At 39.9% G+C, this 25,378-nt stretch overlaps 4 protein-coding genes across 4 annotated transcripts; 1 reads left to right on the top strand and 3 right to left on the bottom strand.

Annotated features, from left to right (window-relative positions):
* Nucleotides 1-3,774: 3,774 nt before the first annotated feature.
* On the bottom strand, nt 3,775-5,177 carry LOC103713817. The gene is made up of 2 exons (XM_008800845.4): nt 4,415-5,177; nt 3,775-4,156 (listed from the first exon to the last, which is right to left on the bottom strand). Exons 1-2 carry the CDS (start codon nt 5,146-5,148, stop codon nt 4,096-4,098), a joined length of 795 nt encoding a protein of 264 aa, XP_008799067.2. The 5' UTR covers nt 5,149-5,177; the 3' UTR covers nt 3,775-4,095.
* An 11,980-nt stretch (nt 5,178-17,157) lies between these two features.
* On the top strand, nt 17,158-19,972 carry LOC103713819 (pentatricopeptide repeat-containing protein At2g21090-like). Its single transcript, XM_008800847.4, has one exon. The coding sequence runs from the start codon at nt 17,595-17,597 to the stop codon at nt 19,362-19,364; it is 1,770 nt and encodes a 589-aa protein (XP_008799069.2). The 5' UTR covers nt 17,158-17,594; the 3' UTR covers nt 19,365-19,972.
* A 416-nt stretch (nt 19,973-20,388) lies between these two features.
* Nucleotides 20,389-21,637, bottom strand: LOC120107831 (pentatricopeptide repeat-containing protein At3g26540-like). The gene has a single exon (XM_039121312.1). It carries the CDS (start codon nt 21,607-21,609, stop codon nt 20,929-20,931), a length of 681 nt encoding a protein of 226 aa, XP_038977240.1. The 5' UTR covers nt 21,610-21,637; the 3' UTR covers nt 20,389-20,928.
* A 432-nt stretch (nt 21,638-22,069) lies between these two features.
* LOC120107830 (pentatricopeptide repeat-containing protein At3g26540-like) lies at nt 22,070-23,171 on the bottom strand. Its single transcript, XM_039121311.1, has 2 exons — nt 22,352-23,171; nt 22,070-22,239 (listed from the first exon to the last, which is right to left on the bottom strand). The coding sequence occupies exons 1-2, from the start codon at nt 23,063-23,065 to the stop codon at nt 22,201-22,203; spliced, it is 753 nt and encodes a 250-aa protein (XP_038977239.1). The 5' UTR covers nt 23,066-23,171; the 3' UTR covers nt 22,070-22,200.
* Nucleotides 23,172-25,378: the final 2,207 nt, after the last annotated feature.

Here is a 25,378-nt window from a genome sequence, read left to right as displayed (position 1 = left end):
CTCATCGTTTAACTTATTTGATTTACCAAAGAAAAAAAGGATTTATCTTCACGTATCCATCATTGGATCATGCAGTAGTCGTTTTGAGATCTATACAGATAGATAAATGATAGAATTCAGAATGCTTTATGATCTATGTAGGATGTGATCCAATGAACATCATCATGAAATAAGGTCAATCATTCTTTTGTGTGATAGATACAACTCGAATCCTTTGTATTTCGCACACAGAGTCGAACCTAGACTTGGAGGGTCATGGCAACAGTTAGTCGAATATTTCATAACATCTATACTAATGGAGGATGCGAAGCTCCTTTTGGGTGGTCCGCCAAATGTGACAATTAACGCTAGTATAATTATCCTGCTCTGTTCATTTTATTACTTTTGGAAGTATAAAATATGCAATTTTTGATGCATGAAATTCCATGCATCATGAAGCATCTCTAAAACATAATCATGCTCTTGATAAGTGCGACCAGTCAAGGGCCAAGTTAGATATATCTAAATAATATGAACTGCTTAATGTTACATGCCCTTCTACCTGGAGTAATCAATACTTGGCAGTCATTTCAGAGACACCTCTAGGGATCAAAGGAAAAAAAAAATCATAAACAATCCTGGTAATGTGAAACATAACACCTCCAAAGTAAAGCACATTGGTATCTCAATCATTTTTAGATTTTGTTTCATGGAAGACTGCCTCAGTCTACTCATGAAAGTCTATTGATTCCTCTCTTTCAAAGCTCCAAAATTATTGTTGTTGACACAAAATTTAAAGACCTGTCCAGCTGACGAGGAAAATGTCACTAGAGGCATCATCTAACTCCTTAGATGATTCTAATAGACCCCTAACAGATGCTAAATGATTGGAAAAGCAAATGCTACACCTCGGAGAACAGGCATCCACTAAACAAGTTTAGGGTAAATTTCGTTTCTATTGGGCTGTATATAATTATAATATCTAAGTAGATCTGCTGTTGTTCAAAGATCATACTAGAAATAATTGAATACAATATAAAGCTGGATTTCTTCATTGGCTCAGCAGCTAGCTTGCAGATATCATATTCTCTAGATGGTAACCTACAGATTTTTTGCCTTAAGCTATAATATTCTTCACCTGCCATCATGGTGTTAGGCCCCTCAAACTACCACACAATCCCCATGTCTTAGTGAGATGTATGCATATCTTAGGGCTCGTTTGGTTTGCGGGAAGCATTTTCTCTCCTAGAAATATGATTCCTAAGAAATAAATTCCTAGGAAGAGAATACTGAATACCTAGGAACGTACTTTTGGCATGTTTGGTTGACCATGGAAAAGTGACAAATTTCCAATATGCTTATGTTTGGTTGGCCATCCACTTTCCTGGAAAAGCTATGTATAATTCCTATTATGCCCTTAATAAAAATTAGGTCTTTAATGCCTCTTTACTGCTTCTTTAATACTGAAGGGTCTTTTTGGAAAAAAAAATAAAAATGAAGTGATTCCCGCCTCATGGGAAAGTAACTTTTTTATGTTTCTCATGGGAAAAACTTTCTCATGAAATGTGGAAATCATATTCCCATGGGAATACAACTTTCCCATCTTTCTCCTTTGAAAACTTCAACCAAACAAGAGGCATCTCATTACTTTCCTGTTGACCACACTTTCCCCCCTTCTTTTCCCGCGAACCAAATGAGCCCTTAGTTTTTTTTTCTCTTAGCTCTTGTTTTTTCAATGAGGTAATAACAAGTGCATAAAATACTGAATATATGCATTCAAGTTTAAAGCCAATCAGGATCCTGCTAAATAAACTTCATCTGTTCAGTTATGGGAATTCAGGTTACATTCGTTCAAAATTAATAGCTTGTGAGACCAAGGGAATGCCTTGCATTTCTCTCTCTCTTAATAGGCTCATCAGGTGTTCAGCTCTTGAGGCAATACCAAATTTTCTGTAACACTCATCAGAGCTTTCAAGAACGATCATAAATATGATGTAAAAGTCTGTAGCATATTTTGCTTACATATGTAACTTTTTCTTTTTTTTCTTTTTGGCTTACTATGTTCTTCTTTATCATGGGTTTAGCTTCACCTGCAAGAGCTATGTACAATGTCCAGGATAAATGCTTCACCTTTAGACAGAGTGCTTCTGTGATTTGAAATATTCTTATACACATGATCCTCATTCCCGTGTGCTATACAAGATGGTATTTCCATCCAAAAAACCCTATGATGGATGCCTTTAAAACCTTTAGTTAAAAAATATGAAAAGATCAAAAATATGGAAAGAAATATTTAGCCTTGTATTATCAAGTTGATACAATTGATCAATTTAAAGCATAAGACTTCCCCTGTTAAGAACTCTGCAACATAATTTTTCTGTTTTCAGAAAACATAAGGGAAAAGCCTAATCACTTTCATTAAGATAATACAGGAAAAAGAGAGCAGGTAAAGACGAGAAAGAAGAGAGTGAAAAAAGAAAGGGAACAAGGTGGGAACAAGTGGGAGACACAAAAGGAGCAAAAAACCAAGAGCAGAAGGGCGCCTCTCCCCCAAGTCTCAGCACTGCGGTGAAGTTGTTAACCAGCTAAACACATCGAAGTAAGGTCATAGTCTATTGGCAGCTGCTAGAGAAACCAATTTTGTCCAATCTCTAAGAAGGAAGCAGATGGATTCAAGAACAACACTGGAACTCTGTTTTTCGGAAAAGATTCTTCTATTCTTTTCTAACCATTATGACCAACACCCTCCAGCTTCAATGGTGGACCATGCAAAACTTCGATCGGCTTTTTATCTTAGAATCATTATGAGGACCATACAAGCATATATGTAGTCCCACATCAGTTATACATTGGATCAATTTTAGATACTTATACAAAGCCAATAATCCCAAATAATAACTTTTGACTAGCATTTTTAGATGAGGTCGTAGGTTATTATAAATAATATCAGAATGAACCCAGTCCATAGCCTATATACACTAAAGAATACTGTAGCATGGGTCCAGATTAGATTTATGGCACTTGTAATTAGATTTGAATGGATTTGGACTTTTAGCCTGGCGAGAATACTAGGGCTTAAATGAGGGGAGGCCAACGAACCTAGATAATACCATCCGACTAGTCTTTTTGGGTAAAACCGTAGATTGTTACAATACAGACCTAGCCCATGGCCTATGTGGAGTAGAAGACACTGCAACACGGCCCATTATAACTAACCACGAGCCAATCATGGTACTTGTGATTGGATTTATGGTACTTCTAAATAGATTTGCATAGATTGAGACCCTTAGCCTGGTGAGAATACCAGAATAAATGGAAGGAGTATATGAAAACCCATGCAGGCCTGTGTTTAGTCCCGCATCGGCTATATACCGAATAGATCTTGAGTACTTATACAAAACCAATAAATTCAAATAATACTTTTTGGCTAGCCTTTTGGGCGAGGTCCTAAATTATAACAATGCAGACCCGGCCCATGGTCTATGTAGATTTGGAGACATTGCAACACAGGCTCATTAGGGTTAACCATAGGCCTTTCATGATGTTTGTGATTGGATTTATGGTACTCATGAATAACTTTGTATAGATTTAGACTCTTAGTTTGTCAAGGACATTAGTGTTTAAATGGAAGGAGCATGTAAGGATCCATGGGGCATATATATAGTTCCATATCGGCTATGCATTAGGTAGATTTTGAATATTTATACAAGACCAATGAACCTAAATAATACCTTCCGGCTAGCTTTTTTAGGTGACAGCCCGGATCGTTACAATCAGGTAAAGAAATAACATCAATTTATCCCAAAAATTTTCTGTTGATATATATAGAGTACAATGCTGGTGCAGGAAAAGAAATAACATCAATTTACCCCGAAAATTTTCTGTTGATATATATAGAGTACAATGCTGGTGCTTCCAAACCACATTACTTGATCCAAAGCATATTTTAATTACCGAACCAAGTTTGCATAACAAACCAAAAGAGCGAAGATAGGTACCCCTATACGAGTCATTCTGGCAACTTTCAGCTGATCTCATCATCAAACAATCCCAGAATTAAAACAGGGGCTGTCAAAGGTACGTGTATTATGGTTTCCCTTACAGAACAGAGGCGCCTCAGTTTTCTCCATCTTTGTGTTTATTTGTGCGGAAGAAGGAATAGCAGCCAATCACTTTCCTGCAACAACAAAGGAACGGGTGAAGTATTTACGCAGTAAGTGAAATTGTTTAGTGGTTTCTTGATTAATTTTATCCTAACTAGTAGCCATTCCTATCTAATTTTATACTACTGTGATATAACTTTTTACCTATCTAATTCCTGGGATATTTTTGTTGCATTACTTCTACTTATTGAACTATAAATTATAAGTTTATACTGATTTAAAGGAAATGGTTAACTGATTTTACAAGAAATTTCATTCTAGTAAAGGCTTGCCTGGTTCTGCTTCTGCTGCTGCTGCTACTGCTGCTGCTGCTTCCCTTTTCATCTGATGTGTTCTTCTTCCAACAATCTTGTGGTGAAACCTTTGCACAAGCAGAAGAGCCTCCAAAGCTCTTCTTCCTCCTCCCAGTGAGTGGATTTGGAAGGAACATCTTTAGAAGGAAGCCTCCAGGGTCCATGCTCTCACTCCTCGACATCCTTCTTATTCCCTTCTTCCTTTTCTCCTTCTCGGTCTTATCCTTCGAAAATTCTCCACCTTTCCCTAAGGTTTGCTGCACCGGTGGCTTCGCTATCCTTGGTGACTCCACAAGATCTCTTAAAGAGAGCTCGTAAGCTGTCTCCGGCATATCCCGGACTATCTCCAGCATCTCCTGCCGGTATCCGGCAATGGCCTGCGCTAATTGTTCGGCCATTGGCGACCCTGGCTTCTTCCACAACGGCGGGGATGGAACATCTGAGTCATAACCCTCTTGTTTTGCTTGCCGTCCGAATTCATCCTCGCCAACTTGGTCGCCATGATGATTCAGGGGAGCTCTTCGTTGCCATGCACCGAAGTTACGATCATCCGATTTGCCGAAGTATCCATACTTTCCTTTAATTCTCTCAGCCCACGTCCCATACTCGATTCCATCCGACGCATTCCGATCGTTGCCCGCCCTGTGGATAGGATTGGAGAAGGTGAATTGGTTTCTGGCTTGGAATTCTCGCCCTCGGTACTGAGGGATCATAGTGGGGAGAGAGAGGAATGGTGTGGTTTGCAGAGAGGAAGGGCCAAAGTCTGCTTTTAATAGCTGGGGACGGTGTCATATTTTGCGTCTTTTTCCCTCATCAAGTTGGCTTGCTTTTGTGTGGGCCTGAGAGGGTGAGTTGGAAAGTCTTCGTTTCTAGATGAATGCTCACGTAATCTTTTGTTTTCTCTCTCCAAAAGAGGCCATGCAAGGTAACCTTCTTGAAGTTTTGTTTCTGAGATTTGGTGATGATAACTTCACATCACCTGGGTTGCGTAATCTTAAAAGATGCAATGATGGTCAGCCTAGATCTAACCTGAACTTATGGGATGAGTCATCTTGGAGCGAAACTCGACCCAAATCACGAACCATTTCGGTTTTGATTCAGTCCTGGTCCGGTAGATTTTTTTACCAGCCAAGAAGACCCAAACCAAATTGGAGTAGGACCCAAGACACAATATGAGAAGTCTTGTATAGTTTTGGGTCAAGGTAGACGGCTCATGTACTGGACCCACTTATAGGGCGTGTAGAATGGGCTGATAGGTTATTGGTTAAATGACTACAAAACGAAGGAGAAGAAAGTGATGAATGGTATGATATGATCTCAATTTTCAGAATGATAAAGAATTAGATGCTTCGGATGCTTCGGATCCAAGTCTCCGACGCAGACTTATTGTATACAGTAGAAAAGGTCGGGTATGGAATCACAGGGAGTGAAACAAGGACGTTGCTCCCCACTTCAAATGGACGTAAAGAACACTTCTGTTAAATGTTTTGTCCCATGCAAATACCTAGAAGAATCCAGCATTAGATGTTGGACCTGGGTCCAGTCCTCACGGCGCATGCCGGTCCCACCACCTCGTGTTATGAATTAGTGCAATGAAAAAATGAGACCTAAGTTTGAGTGAAAATTAATCTGTCCACTTTGCGAACCGAACCGACTGATTAAAGGAAAGATCATATGAAGCCCCTAACTCCCTAGTTTAAGGTCAATGGATGAGCTGGTTTTGTAGTACTCATTCTATACTTAAGAAACCCTAACTATTATAATGGAATCCGACTGGTTCTGAACTTGATAAATAAGCAAAAATATGGATGGAGGAGTAGAATGTGTGCAAGATATATTCTTGTTGTTATTGTTTTTCTCCTTTTCTTCTAAGAATTATGAGGGAGATGCCGTCATGAAGGTTATGGAAAGGAATGCCAATCAGCTAAACTAAGATCGATTAATCTAATTGATTAAATTCGTAAATTTTACATGAAATTTCTCCACCAATTATACAAGTAGTCAACTTCGTAGTCTACTTCTAGAAAATGGTAGACACCAGTAATAATACATGGAATTTTGGTTGTGCGTGTGCATGTACATATCAACTAATTGCTTGAATCATGATGGTTCCACATGTGCATTGCAAGATCGAGTCGGTCAGCAAGCCATGAGTTTTGCTTCGAGAAACAAGAATCTTCTTAGCCGTCCTTGAGATTAGTCTTCTATTTGTAGTGCACTTTGAGGAATGAATGGTTCACACCGGCGAGTAACGCGGCAAGAGAGAGAACATAAATCTGCTTTGATGATATATCTTAATCCAAACTCCTCTTAAAAAGGTGAATAAAATGGCTTCATTAGCTAAATGCAACATCATTATCTACATTTGCACCATGGGTTTTGTCAAACAATGGCTAATCATGTGAAAAACGAGATTATAAAATAAGATCTCAGAGTAGACTTGGCAGTTGGATTAGATTATAAATGTGAAACATGCGAAATGATGTTCCGTGTTGCATGCCAGTTTAATTTGGACAGTATATGGAGGCTGACAACAAGGAATTCTAAGCCAACTTATTCATAAAATTTGATTTCGATCACAGAAATTTCATATCAGAAGTGTCATCTGGTTGGATGCTGGATCCTCATCTAGGAATCAAAATCAGAATCTCGTTGAATTTGAACCCACTTGCTTAATATTATTCGATATTGTTCATGGTAATGCGAATTTTATAAAAGCTCATTCTGAAGAAGAGCAATTTAGCTGATTTTTATGAAAAAAGAGGCCAATAGCTTGCTCTTTATGTTTATTTTATGAATAAAGAAATAAATAAATATAGCATATAATCAAGCATTAAATAAATCAAATAAAATGAGAAAACATCATTCTGGAGCCATTTTAAAACCTTAGTGCTTCTTATTTTCTCACTTTCTGATAATTTTGAGATATGGGATACAGAGTCAAGAATTGCTGTTCCATCTGGCTTCAATCTATTAAGGTTTTAATTCATATGTGAGCCTGCTATAATATTTAGCACTACCAGAGCTTGTTGAGGTAGAATACTAGTTCAGAGTTTATGAGTGACTTTCATTATACACTGGAAATGTTCTCAACCTCCCAATACAGTAGACAAGGCCTGAAGACCATGAAGCACTTCTAGGTAGTAATGGTTTAAAATGGAAGTTGAATGGGAGAGGTCCAATTCCACAATCATGGCCATCCGTATATTTTGCGACATCCCATATACTGCATGGGGTCTATGTAATCATATAATCATGGCCATCATGCAATACATGGATGACTGTGATTACGCATGAGATTTGTACCTTTCAAATTGAATTGGTCCAACACTTGAAAGTGACCATGTTGCAGTTATATGTCAGGCCTGTCAAAAAACCTAAATATAAAAGAGGTGATTTGTACGCATGAGAACATCACTTCATGTAACATTAGCAGATTCTCAAATCATGTGTTTTTTTTGACATTTTTCCTATCAAAAGTGATTGAAGATGACTTCATCAATCTTGAGAAAGTTAGAGCAGATGCATCTGCCAAAAAATTATTGGCTCAATGTATTTTCATGCCCATGATACAGTTTTACTTGTTTGTCGAAATGTACTAAGGAGAAAATAATAACCTTGAAAGAGATCAAAGTTAAGCATGATAGATGAAACCTTCCAACCATCCAAATGTAACATAATTTTCCAAGGCTGTCTCTGTCTAACAAATAATGTAGACCCATACAACGAAATGTTTTTTTTCTAATGTCAGTCAGAATCATCATGACTGGCGGAGTGTTTTGGTCCTCCACACATAACTTGGTAGAAAAGGTACGAATATCTGGTTTCATTTAAAATTCTATTTAGTATTTATAAAATTTTTTTTAAAAATAATTAACTACAGAAAAATAAATAGATAATTATTCAGTTCGTATTTGAATATCTGATTCTATTTATAACTCTATTTAATTTTATTTATCACTCATGAACTTCTAAAAAACAATAAATAACTATATTAATATACTATTAACTTAATTTATCATTCACTTAGTAATATTTATGATTCTGTAGTCGTAAAGTTTAATCATTCTATTTATATTTGTATTTATATTTATGCTTTTGGTATCCGATTTATATCCGTATCTCTATGAACATAAACTTTTGCATCTGACTAACATAAGTATTCATATTTGTATTCATTAAACAAAATAAATATAAAAATAGATATGTTAGTATCTTATCCGATTTCAACCTAGGAAAGAAGAGTTTATACACAGATCGCCCTTGATTTGAAATTAGATGGTGTCCTATTAGGTGGTGCCCATTAGCTTTGATTAGCTGGCACACTCAGTAACTGGATGAGATGTGAGATTCTTCTTTGGTAGGTGACAGCAAGGACTTAGAATACTAATAGAATTTAGAATTTGTCTAACTACAAATGGAAGGCTAGCTGAAGTTGAGAACAGGTCCTTTTCTGCCGCTAGTGGTCTTTTTCCAACATTAATATCAAGAGCTGGACTAGGTTTTGAACCTAGACCACAAAGCTTTCTTTCCTTCTAGATGTGAAGGGTTCTAGAAGAGAAAACTTTTATTCAGGAAAAGGGAATCTCTGTATTAGTAGGAAGATCTCAATATGCCGATAAATTCAGGACAATAACATGTTTTAGTTCTCAGGCCTCTTATTCTTAATAATCAGAGCTGGATTATAACATAGACAAGAGAACATAAAAGGAAACAAGACAAAAAAGAAGGAAAACTATGGAGAAAAAGAGAGGTCTCTGTTTTCTTGAAGCTTCAGGCAAAATATTTCATTTCAATGCTTTATAAGAACATGATAGTCAATATAACCCAACTCTGATGATGTTCCAGCTCACCCAATTATTATTTTGTAAAAATATTCCGCAATATCTTACAGTGATATTATATTTGGCACAAGTAATACTAGTTGTGTCAATAATGTGGTGAAGTTTTCACATATTATTATCATCAGGAAATCCTATGAAAAGAACAGATGTGCATGGCATACTTAGAACCCAAGCTTCAGTTACTGAATTAAGCTACGAGAACTCAGTGGTGCCATATGTTTGGAGGTAGAATGATGACTTGATGACAGTAATAGTTGGAACAAGATAATGTGTGGTTCATTACTTAATGCATGTAAAGTAAGCTAATAACAACCCAAGGAAGTTGAAATTGTTAGTTATAAATAATAACATGCTAAGATTTAGAATCACAAATAATACCGTATTCAAGTTTAAGAGATATACCTGCGGAAAACATATTGAATACGTTCCTCAATCACCTGGAATAATAGCGGCTGGATCTTCCCTTCCTTGCTCCTCACAAAAGATAGCCGTCAATGGGGCAAGCTATCAACCATATGGAGAGGAGAGGGGGACCTAGCCTATATATAGGAAACATAGAGGAGCCTTCCCATTAAAGGCTCCAAAACCCTAATTGGGTTTCCTGGCCTACATACCAAAAGTACCACAATAAATAGGACTCAATCCTATACATCCAAGGTGCACCAAAGCCCATAAAACAAAATGATCACACATCATATTGGGCTTAATCATAGTACCATTCTGAGCCATACGTCTAACCCATTTTATAAAACAAAAATACGCAATCAGTGTAAGCCCATATTTTGAAATTATTCTAACATTCTCCCACTTGGGCGAACACGGATTGTCATATTAATTTAAAAACTTTGTTTTGAAAACGACTCTCGGGTTAGACTACAAAAGTGGCCACACATATAGCTCAAATGATAATCACCTTGGATACATGATCCGGTCCAACAAGAACATCAACATTGAACATGGAAGTCGTTACACCATTTAATCGATGTAAGACCACTCCACAGCTACAAATGCTAACATCCTTATCGACATGGATCCCCATCCTCCAACCAATGTGGTAGTATGTAGTATGAACTTAGCACCAAAATGTGATCAAAGGTGTGCTAATTCATATTGGTCCTCATAAATGCTTCAAAAGAAGCCACATGTCTCAAAAGAGACTCACATCATGTCTTTATGCATTATATCTCGAGATCAAAATGATATCATAATAAAAGACATATGTGCAATGCATGCTCAAACATAATTATAATTTCTGTGCACAAAATACAGAATTATAAATAGGAAGATAAATTTTTTTTTTTTTTTATAATTGGAAGAGGCTGTACCCGAAGCATATGGGTTGCCTACATACCCTGTAAAAAGGATCAAGCCAAAATATAGTTCTCTTACATAAATAACTCCCACTAACCAAAAACATCAAAGGTTTCCACAATGCCCATATTAGCAATATGTGTCTTAAAGACTTTCGTTGCGAGTCCCTTAGTTAATGGATCTGCAATCATTGCTTTTGTATTTATATGCTCTATTTTTGCCTGCCCTTCTTTAACTTTATCTTTGACCACCAAGTACTTGATGTCTATATGCTTAGAGCCACCAGAACTCTTGTTATTCTTTGAAAAGAATACCGCTACACTATTATCACAATAGATGGTAATTGGTCTCGAGATGGAATCAACAACTTTTCGTCCTGAAATAAAATTTCTCAACCAAATGGCTTGGACTGTAGCTCCATAACATGCCACAAATTCAGCCTGCATGTTAGAAGAAGCCACTAGAGTTTGCTTAATACCTTTCCCAAAAATAGCACCACCAGTCATTATAAAAATATAACCTGAAGTTGACTTCAGATTATCTTGACATCCTACAAAATCAAAATCTGAGTAGCCTACCACCTCAAGATGATCTGTACGCTGAAAGGTAAGCATATAACCTTCAGTCGTTTTCAATAATCTCAAAACTTTCTTAGTTGCTTTCTAATGCTCTTGTCCTGGATTCGATTAAAATCTACAAAAGACACTCACTGCATAGGCTATGTCTGCTCTAGTGCAAACTTGAGCATACATCAGGCTCCCTACAGCTCTTGCATAGAGTATGTTCTTCAAAGATTCTCTTTCAAGTTTATTTCTTGGACACTGGGCTTTGCTGAACTTATCCCCTTTTACTATAGGTACATCACCAGGTGCACAGTTTTGCATATTGAACCTCTCTAGGATGCGTCGTATGTATATCTTTTGCGAAAGTCCCAACAAGCCATGATCTCTATCACGATGTATCTCAATTTATAGTACAAAAGAAGCTTCCCCAAGATCTTTCTTTTCAAAATTAGCAATGATATTTTCCTTGTCTCATGAAGTAACCCTAAGTCACTACTAGCAAGTAAAATATCATCCACATACAAAACGAGAAAAATGAATTTTCTCCCACTGATCTTGAGATAAATGCATTGGTCCACTGTATTTTCAATAAAACCAAGAGAAGTCACAACTTCATCAAATTTCAAATATCATTGTCGGAATGTTTGCTTGAGCCCATATATAGATTTGTTCAACTTACACACCAAATTTTCCTTTTAAGTCTAACTTGAATTTGTAAACCTATTTGCAACCTATGGTGTTAACATGTGGTAGAAGCCCAACAAGTTTCCAAACTCTATTTCTCTTCATAGAAAATATTTCATCTTCTATGGCATTCAGCTATTTATTTGAGTCAGGTCTTGTTAATGCTTCTTTAAAAGGGACGGAATTAATGTTACGCCCAATATTAAAATCACTCGCTAGTAAATAGAAAATATAGTCATTAGGCAGGGCAGACATTCTTTCTTTTTTTTTTTGTGGTCTCCTAACCTGTGGTTCAAAAAACTAACTCAACCACTGTTTGAGGAGGAACGTGAGGCTCTTCTTGATGCTTACGTTCTTCATGAACTGTGGCAATCAGCTGAAAAATAACTCTTTCTTGTACAACGAAAATTGAAACCACAACTTGACTCGGTTCTGTAAAAGTTTTCTTTAATACAGAACTCCCACTAGTACCAAGTACAAGAAAGAAATTTCTCCATAATGAACTCAATAATTTTGGTGCCATGATTAGGACTATAGAACTTATAGCCCTTTGATCTATAAATTCTGGTGTAGATTTGGGGTCTAATTTCTTTTCAGTAGGATTATAAATCTTAACCTCAACTGGGCAGCCCCAAACTCTAAAATGGGCTAAATTGGGTTCACGTCATGTCTACAATTCAAAAGAAGTTTTCTCAACATCTTTACTAGGAACATTTTTCAGAATGTATACGATAGATTTCAATGCTTCACCCCATAAGAATTCTGACAAATTTGTTTTACTAATCATACTGCTAACCTTATCCTTCAGAGTCCGATCATGCCTTTCAGAAACACCATTTTGCTCAGGTGTTCCTGGCATTGTGTATTGAGGGACTATCCCACTTTGCTGTAAAAATCTTGCAAAATCACCCATGTTCTGACCAGACTCGTCATACTTACCATAGTATTCACCACCACGGTCAGATCTCACAACTTTGATACTTTTCCCACATTGTTTTTCAACTTCCATTTTAAATATCTTGAATTTCTCAAGAGCGAGAGATTTATCATTACTCAAGTAAACATAACTATAATGCGGGAAATCATCAATGAAGGTTATGAAATATTTGTTCCCACATATAGTAGAAAGTAACGGTCCACTAATATCGATGTGAATAAGATCCAAAAGAACCATCGCTCCTAGTGGATCTCTTCCTTATAGTTTTAGTCAGCTTTTCCTAATACAATCTACGTAAGTGTAAATATCTGAAAAATTCAGAGAGGGCAGAATGTCAGCTTTCATCAATCTTTCCATTCGCTCCTTTGAAATGTGGCATAAATGCTTATGCCACAACACAGAAAATGGATGTTTATTGATGGCTTAAAATATGTCAGTTGCATCAAAACCAACAGAGGCTCGATGACCAAATCTTTTGTTCCAAGCAATTGGGGAAATTGCATTTTGCCTTTAATAGTAGGTATAGTACATGCCTTATTGCAGGTGACTATATCATGAAATTGGACCATAAAACGACCATGCTAGCAGGTTCATATTGAATGTCATGGTTGCCAAAGGAGATAGGGCATGCCAATAAACTGTAGTAGGACTTGTGGAGTCTACCACATATTTAGGACATATCAATTAGCTGTAGTAGTCCTCATGGAGTCTGCCATGATTTCAGGACATATTAAAGATGTTGGATGAATCTCGACAAAAATGTTGAGATGAGTTGACCTTTGTATTGGTTATGAAAAGGTCACATATTACTTTCTCTAATGTTTCGATTCCTTAAAAATTAATTTCAAGTTTGAACCAACTTAGGGGCTTTATTGTTTTAGTAAAAGGCTTGACCAAGATGGGGAGTCTGGAGCAAGTCTTCTTTCTTCAGAATATTTTCTATTCTTTTCCCTTTTCTGCACCCAACCAGCCTAAATCTGCTTCAAGTTCTACATGCATATAACCTCAACTATCAGAAGTAGCCACCAGCTTGAATAAGGGTTTCTGGTCCGACTTAGCTCAGATTTGATTATACTAGCTCGGTCTGCTCTTAAAGCAGCCCCTTATAGTCCCTTTCCGATGCTCAAATCAATCTCTTAATTGTCTACAAACATGCTGTCTCAATACTCAGCTCTTAATTGTCTACTAACCGTGACCAGTCTACTACTAAGTGCAGATTTTTGATTAGCAAGTTGGTCTGTTGCTCACATCACTCCATCCATTGCTGCTAAGTATGGATCTGTGATCAGCGGGCGATTTGTTTTCCATATCAGTTCAACTGTTGTTTGATTCCAGAAACCCATCATCATTTATTTATTTATTTATTTATTTATTTATTTATTTTTTTTTTTTTATCTTGAAAACCCTCATTAACTTCTGCCTAGAAAAGCCTAATGCTTATCGACACATTCTTAATTCCCCAATAAAACCTAGTAGATGAGCTTGGGATCTATCTGTTTGCCTACATAAAACTTAAACCATTACTTGACTATCAAAATTGAACCGAAGCCTAGCTCATGACTTGAGAGGATCTGCAGATTAGTGAAGAGGTGCTGAAATTACTAGTGCATTAGAGAGGTCGTAGCTCGGTGCTGCTCCTCTAAAGCAAAATCTAAACTCAAGAAAACTCAGTGCTATTTCTATGCCTCGTTTCCATCTCACATATTATTTCCAGTCAAGGTTTCAACGACAGACATTTGGCTTGATAGGGAACAGGCATTCAAAAAAAAGCGGAAACAACATATTTTATTTAATATCATCCAAAAGTGATGCATGCAATCAATGGATGATAACATATCTATCTAATCAACTTGGGCTATTAATTAGATAGTCCGTAATCAAACTTGAAAAACATATAAGTCTAATTACGGTAAGAGCCTTGGTGCATCATTGTAAAGTCACCTTTGGGCTAACAATACAACACGCTATAAGGTCCTCTTAAGACATATCATGAAGCCAATTAACAAAATCACATCAGCTGTCAAAAACACCATCACCTTTGGGCAGAAGAATGATTCTAGGCTAATGTAATCCCATTAATCACTTCATGTCATTTTTCCAAATCATTATACACAATAACACCTTCGGGCAAGATATTGCATTCAATGATCTGGCAAAATGCAATGCTACCCTTTTTTTTTTTTTTTTGAGAAAATCAGATAAATATCAGTGAGTGTGCCACTTTGGCGGCTACCACCCACTTCAATTTCAAAATATTCTCAAATAGGAAAATAAGGATAGTCTTTATGCCCAACAATTTCAATCACAAAATGATAGTTATGTGACAAAATCATAACCATTAAACATGCTACAAAAATAATCAAAAACAACATATGTGATTGATTAAACAAAAAAATGTTAATTACAAAAGACATATATGGCAGCAAGAGATGTCCAAAATTTAATAATTTATTAATTTAACACCTCAATAATTAATATGCATGAGGGCCTTGATTCAGCTTATTCAATATTTAAATAATAATTAAATAGGTTACTAACTCTTAGCCCCAGGTCTAAAAACCCATTATGGTCCATTAAATAAAATTGGGTTGGTTATATAAAAGAGCCCAACCTGCAACCATGGACCCATTCAGGTTGGGCTTAGTAGGCCCAAGCCCAATCAAAGGGCAAAACCCTAAAACTTTTTTTTTTTTTTTTTTTTTTTGGCCTATCTTCTTCCTGGCCGCCGCTGTTGCCTTGTTTGGGAAGCAGCCCGTGGCTGCTACCCATGGCTGCCCCATGGTGGCAGCCCGCGGCTGCCACCCATGGCTGCCACCCACGCCGGCCACTGCGAGCGGCCGGCGAGGCTCCCCGGGCCGCTGCGCGGCCGGCTGTGGGGTAGCCGGGAGAAGGCCCCCGAAGCCGCGAGGCCCCACGGCCTGCGGCCGGCCGTGGGGTGGCCGAAAGAAAGCCCCCGACGCCGAGAGGCCCCCACGGCCTGCGGCCGGCCGTGGGGTGGCTTGGGACGCGCCCGCGGCCCGCAGCGGCGGCGGCGTCCGCCTGCTGTGGCACCGTGGGGCGGCCGTCCGCCCGCGGTGGTGGCGGGCGAGCCGCCTCGGCCTCCTTCCGCCGGCCGTCGCACGGCACAGAGGCGCCGGCCAGCGGCGAGGAAGGCCCCTTGCCATCCTTCATCTTCTTCTTCTTTTAGCCCATGAAGAGAGGAGTTGTAGAACGGGAAGAAGATGAAGGATGTATGCGGGAGAAGGAAAACAGAGTTTTTTTTTTTTTTTTTTTTAATCCGAAAATAATATACAATGGCAGATTTAAATTAAAATCAAACCTGATATTTGATTATCAATGAAAAATCTGTGTATGCAGATTTATGTAGAAGATCCATTCACCGATGCATAAAATTAATCCGTAAGTCTAGATGAAATCATAATTGTGTATGAAGGACTCTAATCTTAGCATGGAGGCTCTGATACCAATTGTTAGTTATAAATAATAACATGCTAAGATTTAGAATCACAAATAATACCGTATTCAAGTTTAAGAGATATACCTGCGGAAAACATATTGAATACGTTCCTCAATCACCTGGAATAATAGCGGCTGGATCTTCCCTTCCTTGCTCCTCACAAAAGATAGCCGTCAATGGGGCAAGCTATCAACCATATGGAGAGGAGAGGGGGACCTAGCCTATATATAGGAAACATAGAGGAGCCTTCCCATTAAAGGCTCCAAAACCCTAATTGGGTTTCCTGGCCTACATACCAAAAGTACCACAATAAATAGGACTCAATCCTATACATCCAAGGTGCACCAAAGCCCATAAAACAAAATGATCACACATCATATTGGGCTTAATCATAGTACCATTCTGAGCCATACGTCTAACCCATTTTATAAAACAAAAATACGCAATCAGTGTAAGCCCATATTTTTGAAATTATTCTAACAGAAATGTATTATGTTTACTCATCATATGCATGAAGAAATTTGTGGAGAAGGTTAAATAAGGATGAAGAAAAAAAATTGTGGTTTCTGCCTCTGTTTTTGTTCCCATTACCATCATAGATGGGTAGCATATCCTTTAACCATCAAATTTCTTCAAATTAACCTTAGTTTTTAATGACATACCTTAAATCTCTCCATTCAATTTAATTTTTGAATTTAAATTATTTTTGTAATCTTCTTATTATTTTTTTCCTACTTTCTTTTTATTCAAATTCAAATTTTGAATTCAAATTGCTGCCGTAATTTTCTCCTATAATCACTCTTGTATATGCTATATATATTCAATACAAACTTAAAAAAGATTCCGACCAATCTTTTTGTTTTGACGGATCCCTTTCAAGTTTTTCGCTAGCTGATGGAATAATAATACAGCAAGCATCAGACAGTATTTCTATTCGTAACATGCCATTGTATTCTTATCTATGTAGTCTTGCATAACATCCTTGTTAAATTGGAGTATCACAAAAAGGAAAAAAGAAAATTGGAAACATTCAAAAACAATAAAACTTACCTCTTGTATGTAGCTTCCAAGACATTAAACTTCAATTCTACTCCTTGCTTGGCATGACCAATCTCCATCTGTACACAGTCAGCATTCACCAATGAGGTATAATGAGGGTACAAAGCTCAAATCTTTCTAAGGGTTTTGTTTTGTGCTATTAAAAGCTTTACATGCTGTGAGCTTTCTCTTGTTCTCCTTGAGAAGCTATAAGATATCCATTTATTGCGCTCCAAAATTCCTTCTTGTCGATAAATGGTGTGATGTGTGAGACATCAAAACCGAATCACCACCATGCTTCTTTGTTCCTCGGACCACCACCAGCATGTGCCTCAACACCACCACCTCCGCCGCCGCCGCCGCTGCTGCCGCCGCCGTCGCTCGCTTCCTCTCCTTAATAGAGAGATGCATCGCCGCCAAAGACCTCCGGCTCGGCCGCCACCTCCACTCCCACCTCCTCAAGACCGCCCTCAACCACCACACCGTCCTCGCCAACCGCCTTGTCCACCTCTACTCCCTCTCCGGCTCCCTCCCCTCCGCCGTCTCCGCCTTCACCGACCTCCCCTTCAAAAACCACCACTCCTACAACACCCTCCTCGCCGCCCTCTGCCGCTCCGGCCACCTCCACGCCGCTCGCCAACTGTTCGACCAGATGTCCCACCGAGATCTTGTCTCCCATAACACCATGATCTCGACCCTAACCCACCATGGCCACCACAGAGAAGCGCTGAACCTCTTCACCCGAATGCGGAAGGACCACTCCTTCGACAAATTCACCGTCGTTGGTGTTGCGACCGCATGTGCCAACCTTGGGGCCCTAAATTCTCTTCGCCAGCTCCATGGCGCTGCTATCGGCGCTGGGTTGGACTTTAATGTCATAATGTCGAATGTGATGATCGACGCTTACGGGAAGTGCGGTGATGCTGAGGTCTCCCGCGAGCTCTTCGATCGGATGGAGACGAGAGATGTCATTTCTTGGACATCGCTGGTTGCGGCGTATGCCTCTGCTCACAGGCTCGAAGAGGCCTGGTTGGCGTTCGATCGGATGCCGGAGCGGAATGCAGTCTCATGGACGGCACTTGTTTCCGGGTATGAGCAGAATGGGGAGGGGGAGGCAGCATTGGAGCTCTTCAGGCGGATGATAGAAGAGGGAGTTGGTCCAACACCATTTACTTTGGTCTCGGTTTTGAGTGCTTGCGCGGGCTTAGGACTTATTGCTCGGGGGAAGCAGGTGCATGGCTTCATGGTCAGGAAGTGCATTGGATTGGATTCTTTCAACATCTTCACCTCGAATGCTTTGATCGATATGTACGCTAAGTGTGGGGATATGGCCTCGGCCGCGAATGTGTTTGACGCAATGCCCGAGCGAGACGTTGTCTCTTGGAACTCGATGGTTACTGGCTTCGCTCGGAATGGGCATGGCAAGCGATCTCTTGCTGTCTTCGAACAAATGATGAAAGCCGGGGTTACACCAAACCATACCACATTCCTTGGCGTGCTCTCAGCTTGCAGCCATGCTGGTCTAGTCTCAGAGGGTCGTCAATTCCTTGACTCGATGGAGAGGAAGTATGGACTAAAGCCAAGGCCAGAGCACTATGCCGCTTTCGTCGATGCACTTGGGCGCAATTGCCAACTAGAGGAAGCCATGGAACTCAACAAGGATTTGCATTCCAAACATGAATTGAGCAGTGTTGGGACATGGGGAGCTCTCCTTGGGGCATGCCGAGTGCATGGAAATTTAGAGCTTGCGGAAAGAGCTTCTGAGTACCTCTTTGAGTTGGAGCCTGAGAATGGAGCAAGATATCTGATGTTGTCTAATATATATGCTGCAGCAGGTCAATGGGATGATGTTCGACAGGTTAGGCTGCTCATGAAGGGGAAGGGATTTAGAAAGGATCCAGGTTTCAGTTGGATAGATCTGAGGAGCGGCAAGCATATGTTTGTAGCTGATGATAAGTCTCATAAACGAACAGAGGAAATTTATGAGTTGCTTGCCACTTTGGTCGATCAGATGAAGGAAACAAGATATCATCTAAATTATGAGCAGAGTCTGTTTGGTCATGAAGAAGGGGACTGCTTGTTGCAATGTGTTTAGTAAGATAGGCAGCTGCATCAAATCATTGGTTACATTGGTAGGCCAGTTGGTGATTCTGTTCCTATGGAGGAGAAGTGCTATATGAATTCAGCCTTAACCCTCTAAAGCTGTACTGAGAGTCTCTGAGGATTGAATCTTTGCAGATCAGATGCCTTGAGGAATTATAGGCAAGCTCGGGCAGCAGGTCTTCATTATGGTCATTAAAAGAATGTGTGCATTTCGCTGGATGGAGGTTTACTTGACAAAACATAATTTTGTGGACTACCAGATGAAGTTGTTAACATTGTTTGAACAGACACAAGCAGCAAGAGTTTTAGGATGCTAAAGAGATGTGGCATCATCCTTTTGGAGGCTATGATACTACTTCCAAGTTTCAGCACTTCTTGTTTAACACATTATTTTGGGGTGAATTATTCTTTGCTTCGTAACGTGGTGCTGGGCGTGTTGAGGTTTTCTTTTAATCTTGCATGGGACAGACCTCTTTGTGGCAGTGTTGTCTCTTTTTGCTTCATTTCCTCAATAAAATGCTGTTGGTGGTTCTCTGGACCTAGCATTTCTTAACGTTTCTCAGAGAGAGATCAAATGAATTTCTGATTTAGCTGTTGCTAGGAACTTGTACAGTTCTTTCCCCATAATCGTGTATACTCTGTCCATGCATGGTTCATCCTCGAGCAGATGTCTCTTGCTTCTTGTTGGTGGTGCAAATGCTTGCAAGGAGCTGAATGTTATGGGTTAATCTACATAACCTTAATATCTATCTCAATTTGTATAACGAATCCAAGCTTGCTAAATTATCATACTCGGTGTGCCATTAACTGGTGCAGGATTGGTGAAAAACTTTTCACAACGAACACAAATATATAAACCCAAAAGACAGGTGTTGAAATGCAACAGTATTAGCCAGTATAATGTTTGGCAAATAACTCATGATCGAGAATTGCTACATATTTTTGAGAAAAAGAAGCATGAGGAAAAAAATACATATCCGGACCCAAGAGGGGCCAAAGAGTTTTACAAAACTCCATCAACTCCAGGACTGATAAGCCACTAGGAATTTAATGAGATCCCTTCTTCATATTTGAAATCTTGTCAGCAATTTATCATGATACATTTCATAGATGCTGCGTTGCTACAAATTTGACGCATCACCCATGTTTGTGGTGGTGTAATTCTTGTTTTCTTCACTAATTTGAGCTCCAACGGTCAAATGTAAAAGCACGAGTACCATAGTATGGATAGTGTTTATTCACACTAGCCTCCTCGTTGCAATTGTAAAGCAAGAACCAAAATTTCATGCTTTACCATTGATCACCTTTCTCCGAATAATAACGCAGAGCCTCCCCATGGGCAACACAAGCAGATAATGCTGCTTGCAATTGTATTTGCTCGATTTGTGAACCCCTTCCAACCTTGTGAAGCCACAGCTTGATTCATCAGTCACCAAACAGCCATTGCCATGCCGGGGTAGTTTGCAAAAGGATCCATATGATCACATCATTCATCCACATTTGAGACCTTTTGACGCCTACACTCTGTAATTGATGTAAACTAGCTTCATCACTTGTTAAGTGCAGTCAGAAGACTCTGGAGAAAGGACCTCAAACTGAACTGGATTCAAGGGGTTTGATTCACTGATGCATCTTGCAGCCCTTTCTCCTAGTTTTCTGTTCCCGTGTTCTCGGCAACAGTCAAAGATTCTTGTCCACATTGGGATGGTCGGCTCGAATGGCATGTGTTCGACGAAATCCTCGAGTTCAACCATGAAGCCATGCTTGCCTAATAGTTCAATCATACATTCGTAATGCTCAACCCGAGGTATGATACCATACTCTTCAGTCATCGAATCAAAATACCGTCGACCCAAATTGACATAGCCCTCACTGATACAAGCAAGTAGAATGCCAATGAGAGTGACATTGTCTGCCCTAATCCCATCTTTCCGCATCGCTTCAAATAGTTCAAGACCATACTCACCCCTCCCATTATAAGCACATCCTAAAATCATCGAATTCCAGAGGACTATATCCCGTGAACTCTCCATTTCAAAAACTTTGATGCCATACTCTATCAACCGGCATTTGGAGTACATGTCAACCAATGCCCCTCTGATAATGACATCCATCTCGAAGCCATTTCTGATCATGTAGCCATGGATTTCCTTCCCGTGTTCGAGCATGAAGATATTCGCACAAGCAGCCAATATCGTGCTGAATGTGAACTCATCTGCACATGTCTCCCATTGCATCTCGCTGAAAGCATGCAAGGCCTCTTCACTTCGGGCCGTGCCGCCCATACCCTGAGATCAATGAATTCCATGATATCCTATCCCTCTGAGATGCCATACTAAGAAACCAAAGCTCAGCGCTTCTCAGGCACCCGCATTTCGCGTACATATCTAGAAGAGCATTGCCGAAAAAGAGATTTGAGCAGAGGCCATGTCTGTAAGCAAACCCATGAATCTGTTTCCCCCAATCAAGATCCGAAAGCCCGGCGCACACATTCAGTACTAAACCAAGAGTGACAAGGTTGGTCTCTTCAGTTTCTCCTCTCATCCGGTGAAAGAAATCCATGGCCTTGTCCCAGTGAAGGGACCGCACGTAACCCACCAGCATTGCATTCCAGGAGACAACATTCCTTTCAGGCATCTCCTCAAAGAGTGCCTCTGCCTCACTGATTCTCCCACATGCTGCGTAACCCGACACCATGGAAGTCCATGAGACCACATCCTTTGAGGTGGACTGATCAAAGAGCCTACGAGCGTCCTCAAGAACACCACACTTTGCATATGTCTCCATGAGCGAATTCCTTACAACATTATCCCCTTCAAAACCAATCTTCAGGACCATTCCGTGGACCTGGCATCCCTCCTTGAGCGCTGAAATATCCGAACATGCCATAAGAGCATTCGAAACGGTAAAATTCAATGGCTTTATGCCGCGTTTAATCATGCGAAAGAACATAGAGACTGCATCCTTTCCTCTACCCACCTCCAAGTAGCGGCGGACAATGACATTCCAGGAAACAGCATTCGGGGTCGCAATGGAATCAAACATCCTCCTTGCATCATCGATCACCCAGCACTTCCCGTAGACGTCGACGAGTGAGGTGCCCAGAATCACGTTCAAACAGAACCCAAGCTTCAGAATTAGGCCGTGGATTTGCTTTGCAAGGAAGAGGGCCAAGAGGTCGGCGCAGCAACCGAGCACGGAGGCCAAGGTGACATCTTTCGGGCGAATGCCGGACCTATTCATGCGGGAGAACAAGGATAGCGCCTCCTCGGGCTGGTCGGCGCGGGAGCACGCGGCGATGATGGCGTTCCAGGTGCCGCCGTCCCGCTTGGGCATCTCGTCGAACAGCTCGCGGGCGTCCCTCAGGCTGCCGCAGTTGGCGTAAGTCTCGATGGCGCGGTTGAGGAGGAAGGTGGAGGGGGAAGGGGAGAAGGCGACGAGGTGGGACTCGATGCGGCGGGCCTCGACGAGGGCGCGGCGGGAGGAGCAAAGCTGGAGGAGGCGAGCGTAGACGGAGGCGGGGAAAGGGACGGCGGAGGCGGCGAGGGCGGCGATGGCGCGGGGGAGGTCGCCGGAGTCGAGGTGGGGCAGGATGGAGGCGGTGGGGGATTGGTTGGTGGGTTTGAAAGGCTTTCTGGGTCGGGCGGCGTTTTGGATCAGACGGTTGAGAACCGAGGCGGCGTTCGCCGCCATGTAAGCTGTTACGGGGACATGGGCTTTCAAGGAAACAGGGGGGGCGACGCTGAGGTTTTCAAGGAAACAGGGGGGGCGACGCTGAGGTTTTAGTAGGGAGGGCAAGTAGCTGCCCAAAGTGCCAAGCCAGTCTGCCTTTCATTTTCATTTTAGCAAAGAAGATATTTTTTTCTAAAAATAATTTAAATTTTTAGATAGAATAAGGTAATTTTTTTATTAAAAATATTATATATATATATATATATATATATATATATATATATATATATATATATATGCTAAATTAAATATGAGCTTTTTTTGAAATGTGTTATTTTTCTATCGCCAATCAAATATGCAAAAAATTACTTTTTCAGGTATCATATACGTAGGCATCAGTTTCTTAGACAAATATTTATGAGGATCATGCGAGCGTGTTTTTAGTTCCACGTCAGTTATTCGCCGAAAAGCTTTTAAATACTTATACAGAACTAAAGAACCCCAAAAATACGTTTTGGCTAGCCATTTTGGATGAGTTTCTGGTTTGTTACAATATTTCAGTAAAAAAAATTTCTTCTTGCGAACTACTTCAAAGAACCACTTCCCTAAACCCACGAAAAATTCACAAGTTATCTAATAATTTATTAAAATAAAAAATTAATATTTTTTTTATGAATGCCTAAGAATGTGTGGACGAAAATTTCTGTGCAAGCACCCTATAGGAAATTTTATATGCATACACACACATATATATTTATATACATACATACATACATATATAGATAGATAAATAAGGGGCAGATGTCGCCAAATGGATTAAGTCGATGAAAAATAAAACTATCACTCTATTTTTTTTCTACCAAAAAGTTCTTTATATATATATATATATTAAGGCGTACTAGCAGAAGTTCACCAAAAAAAAAAAAAAAAAAAAACTAGTACTAACGGAATGCATTTCATGCCTCAAAATTATGCCACCTCCTATCATGCAGGATATATTGTTCCTGCAATCAGACAACACTATCACAAGCAGAAGAATAGTTGTGGGTTCAAATTAGCAAACAATTTGACAGTTGGAAGAAAATAGAAAATCCCATCAATGAACGAAATCAAGTGTGAGATGCGATGCAAAAAGTGACAGGGTTTCTATTTCTTATCCTGGTAGCCTTGAAAAGCATTCAAATGTAGCTTCCTGTAATATTTCACTTTATGATGCTCATGTCCTCCATTGGGGTAGCTCCAGCCAGGGGTTACAATATGATATCCATTTTACCTCCTTGTATTATGTTTATTTGATCTTGCTAGTGTTCTTCATTTCCAGCAACTTGGATGGATATATGCTTGATTTGTTGATAAAAAATGATCTCTGAGATATTGAATCCTTTTGTTTCTCTTTGTGCTTTTTTACTTCACTCTCTTGTTCTGGCATGTATCTTTACAGACACAGACTATATAAGAAGAAAATATTACTTACCCTACGAAATAATGGCTTGCATCACTGTGCCCACTCTTTCTTGTCTTCAGAAATCTAGACTGGCTTTGATGAAAAAGTATGAAGTTAGTAGAATAAGAAACCCCTTCAAAACCAAATAAATAATTCTCCCATAGCACTTGACACTGGTTTTTGCTAAAAAAAACGTCACTTATCACCCTAATAGTCTATTTGCATGATCATCAGAAAAGAAAAAAAAATCTATTTGCATGGACATTCTGTGTTTACAAGGAGGGAAGCAGTGTCGCAGAAGTAGCATAAGTGGGCTCAGATGTTACACAATTTATTTCAGTATAAGCTCAAACAGTACGCTCGGAGTGCAACACCTCTCTCCAAGCTTCCACCATATAGTCCTAATGGGATGGCGCGCAGTTCCACCCATAGACTCTGCCATACTTGGGTGTGATAAACACCAGAAAATTAACGTCCCAAGAGAGCTTGAGCCTGGGAAAGTGGATGTCTCGCAAACCCCTCCAATGGGCGCACAACAACAGCACTTCTGCACCACAGCCTCTATCCCATCCTCCTCTCCCAGAAAGCAGTGTCTGGAGACTGGAAGTCCACAACGAAGCACGCTTCTCTCAAGAATTTTGTCACCATCCCACCATTAGGGCTCATGTACATGAGAGGTGGCACCTTGGGATGATAAGGTTGCATCACTTCTACGTCACAAGACAGCAGAAAAGCTCATGAAACTTCTCCCTAAGGGGTAGGGGTGCCCTGGGTTGGGATCTTGGTGATCCACGTGTATTGGCACCAGGTATCCCAAAGTGGTGGACTTGGCCTTTCTTTCTTAGGGGAATCCTTTGTTACTTGATGCCTAGTTACAATGGAACAATGTG

Source organism: Phoenix dactylifera, unplaced genomic scaffold (assembly GCF_009389715.1).
Source record: "Phoenix dactylifera cultivar Barhee BC4 unplaced genomic scaffold, palm_55x_up_171113_PBpolish2nd_filt_p 001035F, whole genome shotgun sequence".
In the NCBI taxonomy this organism is placed as follows: Eukaryota; Viridiplantae; Streptophyta; class Magnoliopsida; order Arecales; family Arecaceae; genus Phoenix; species Phoenix dactylifera.
Note: the sequence above shows the minus strand (reverse complement) of the source record. Positions and strands in the feature narration are given on the sequence as shown.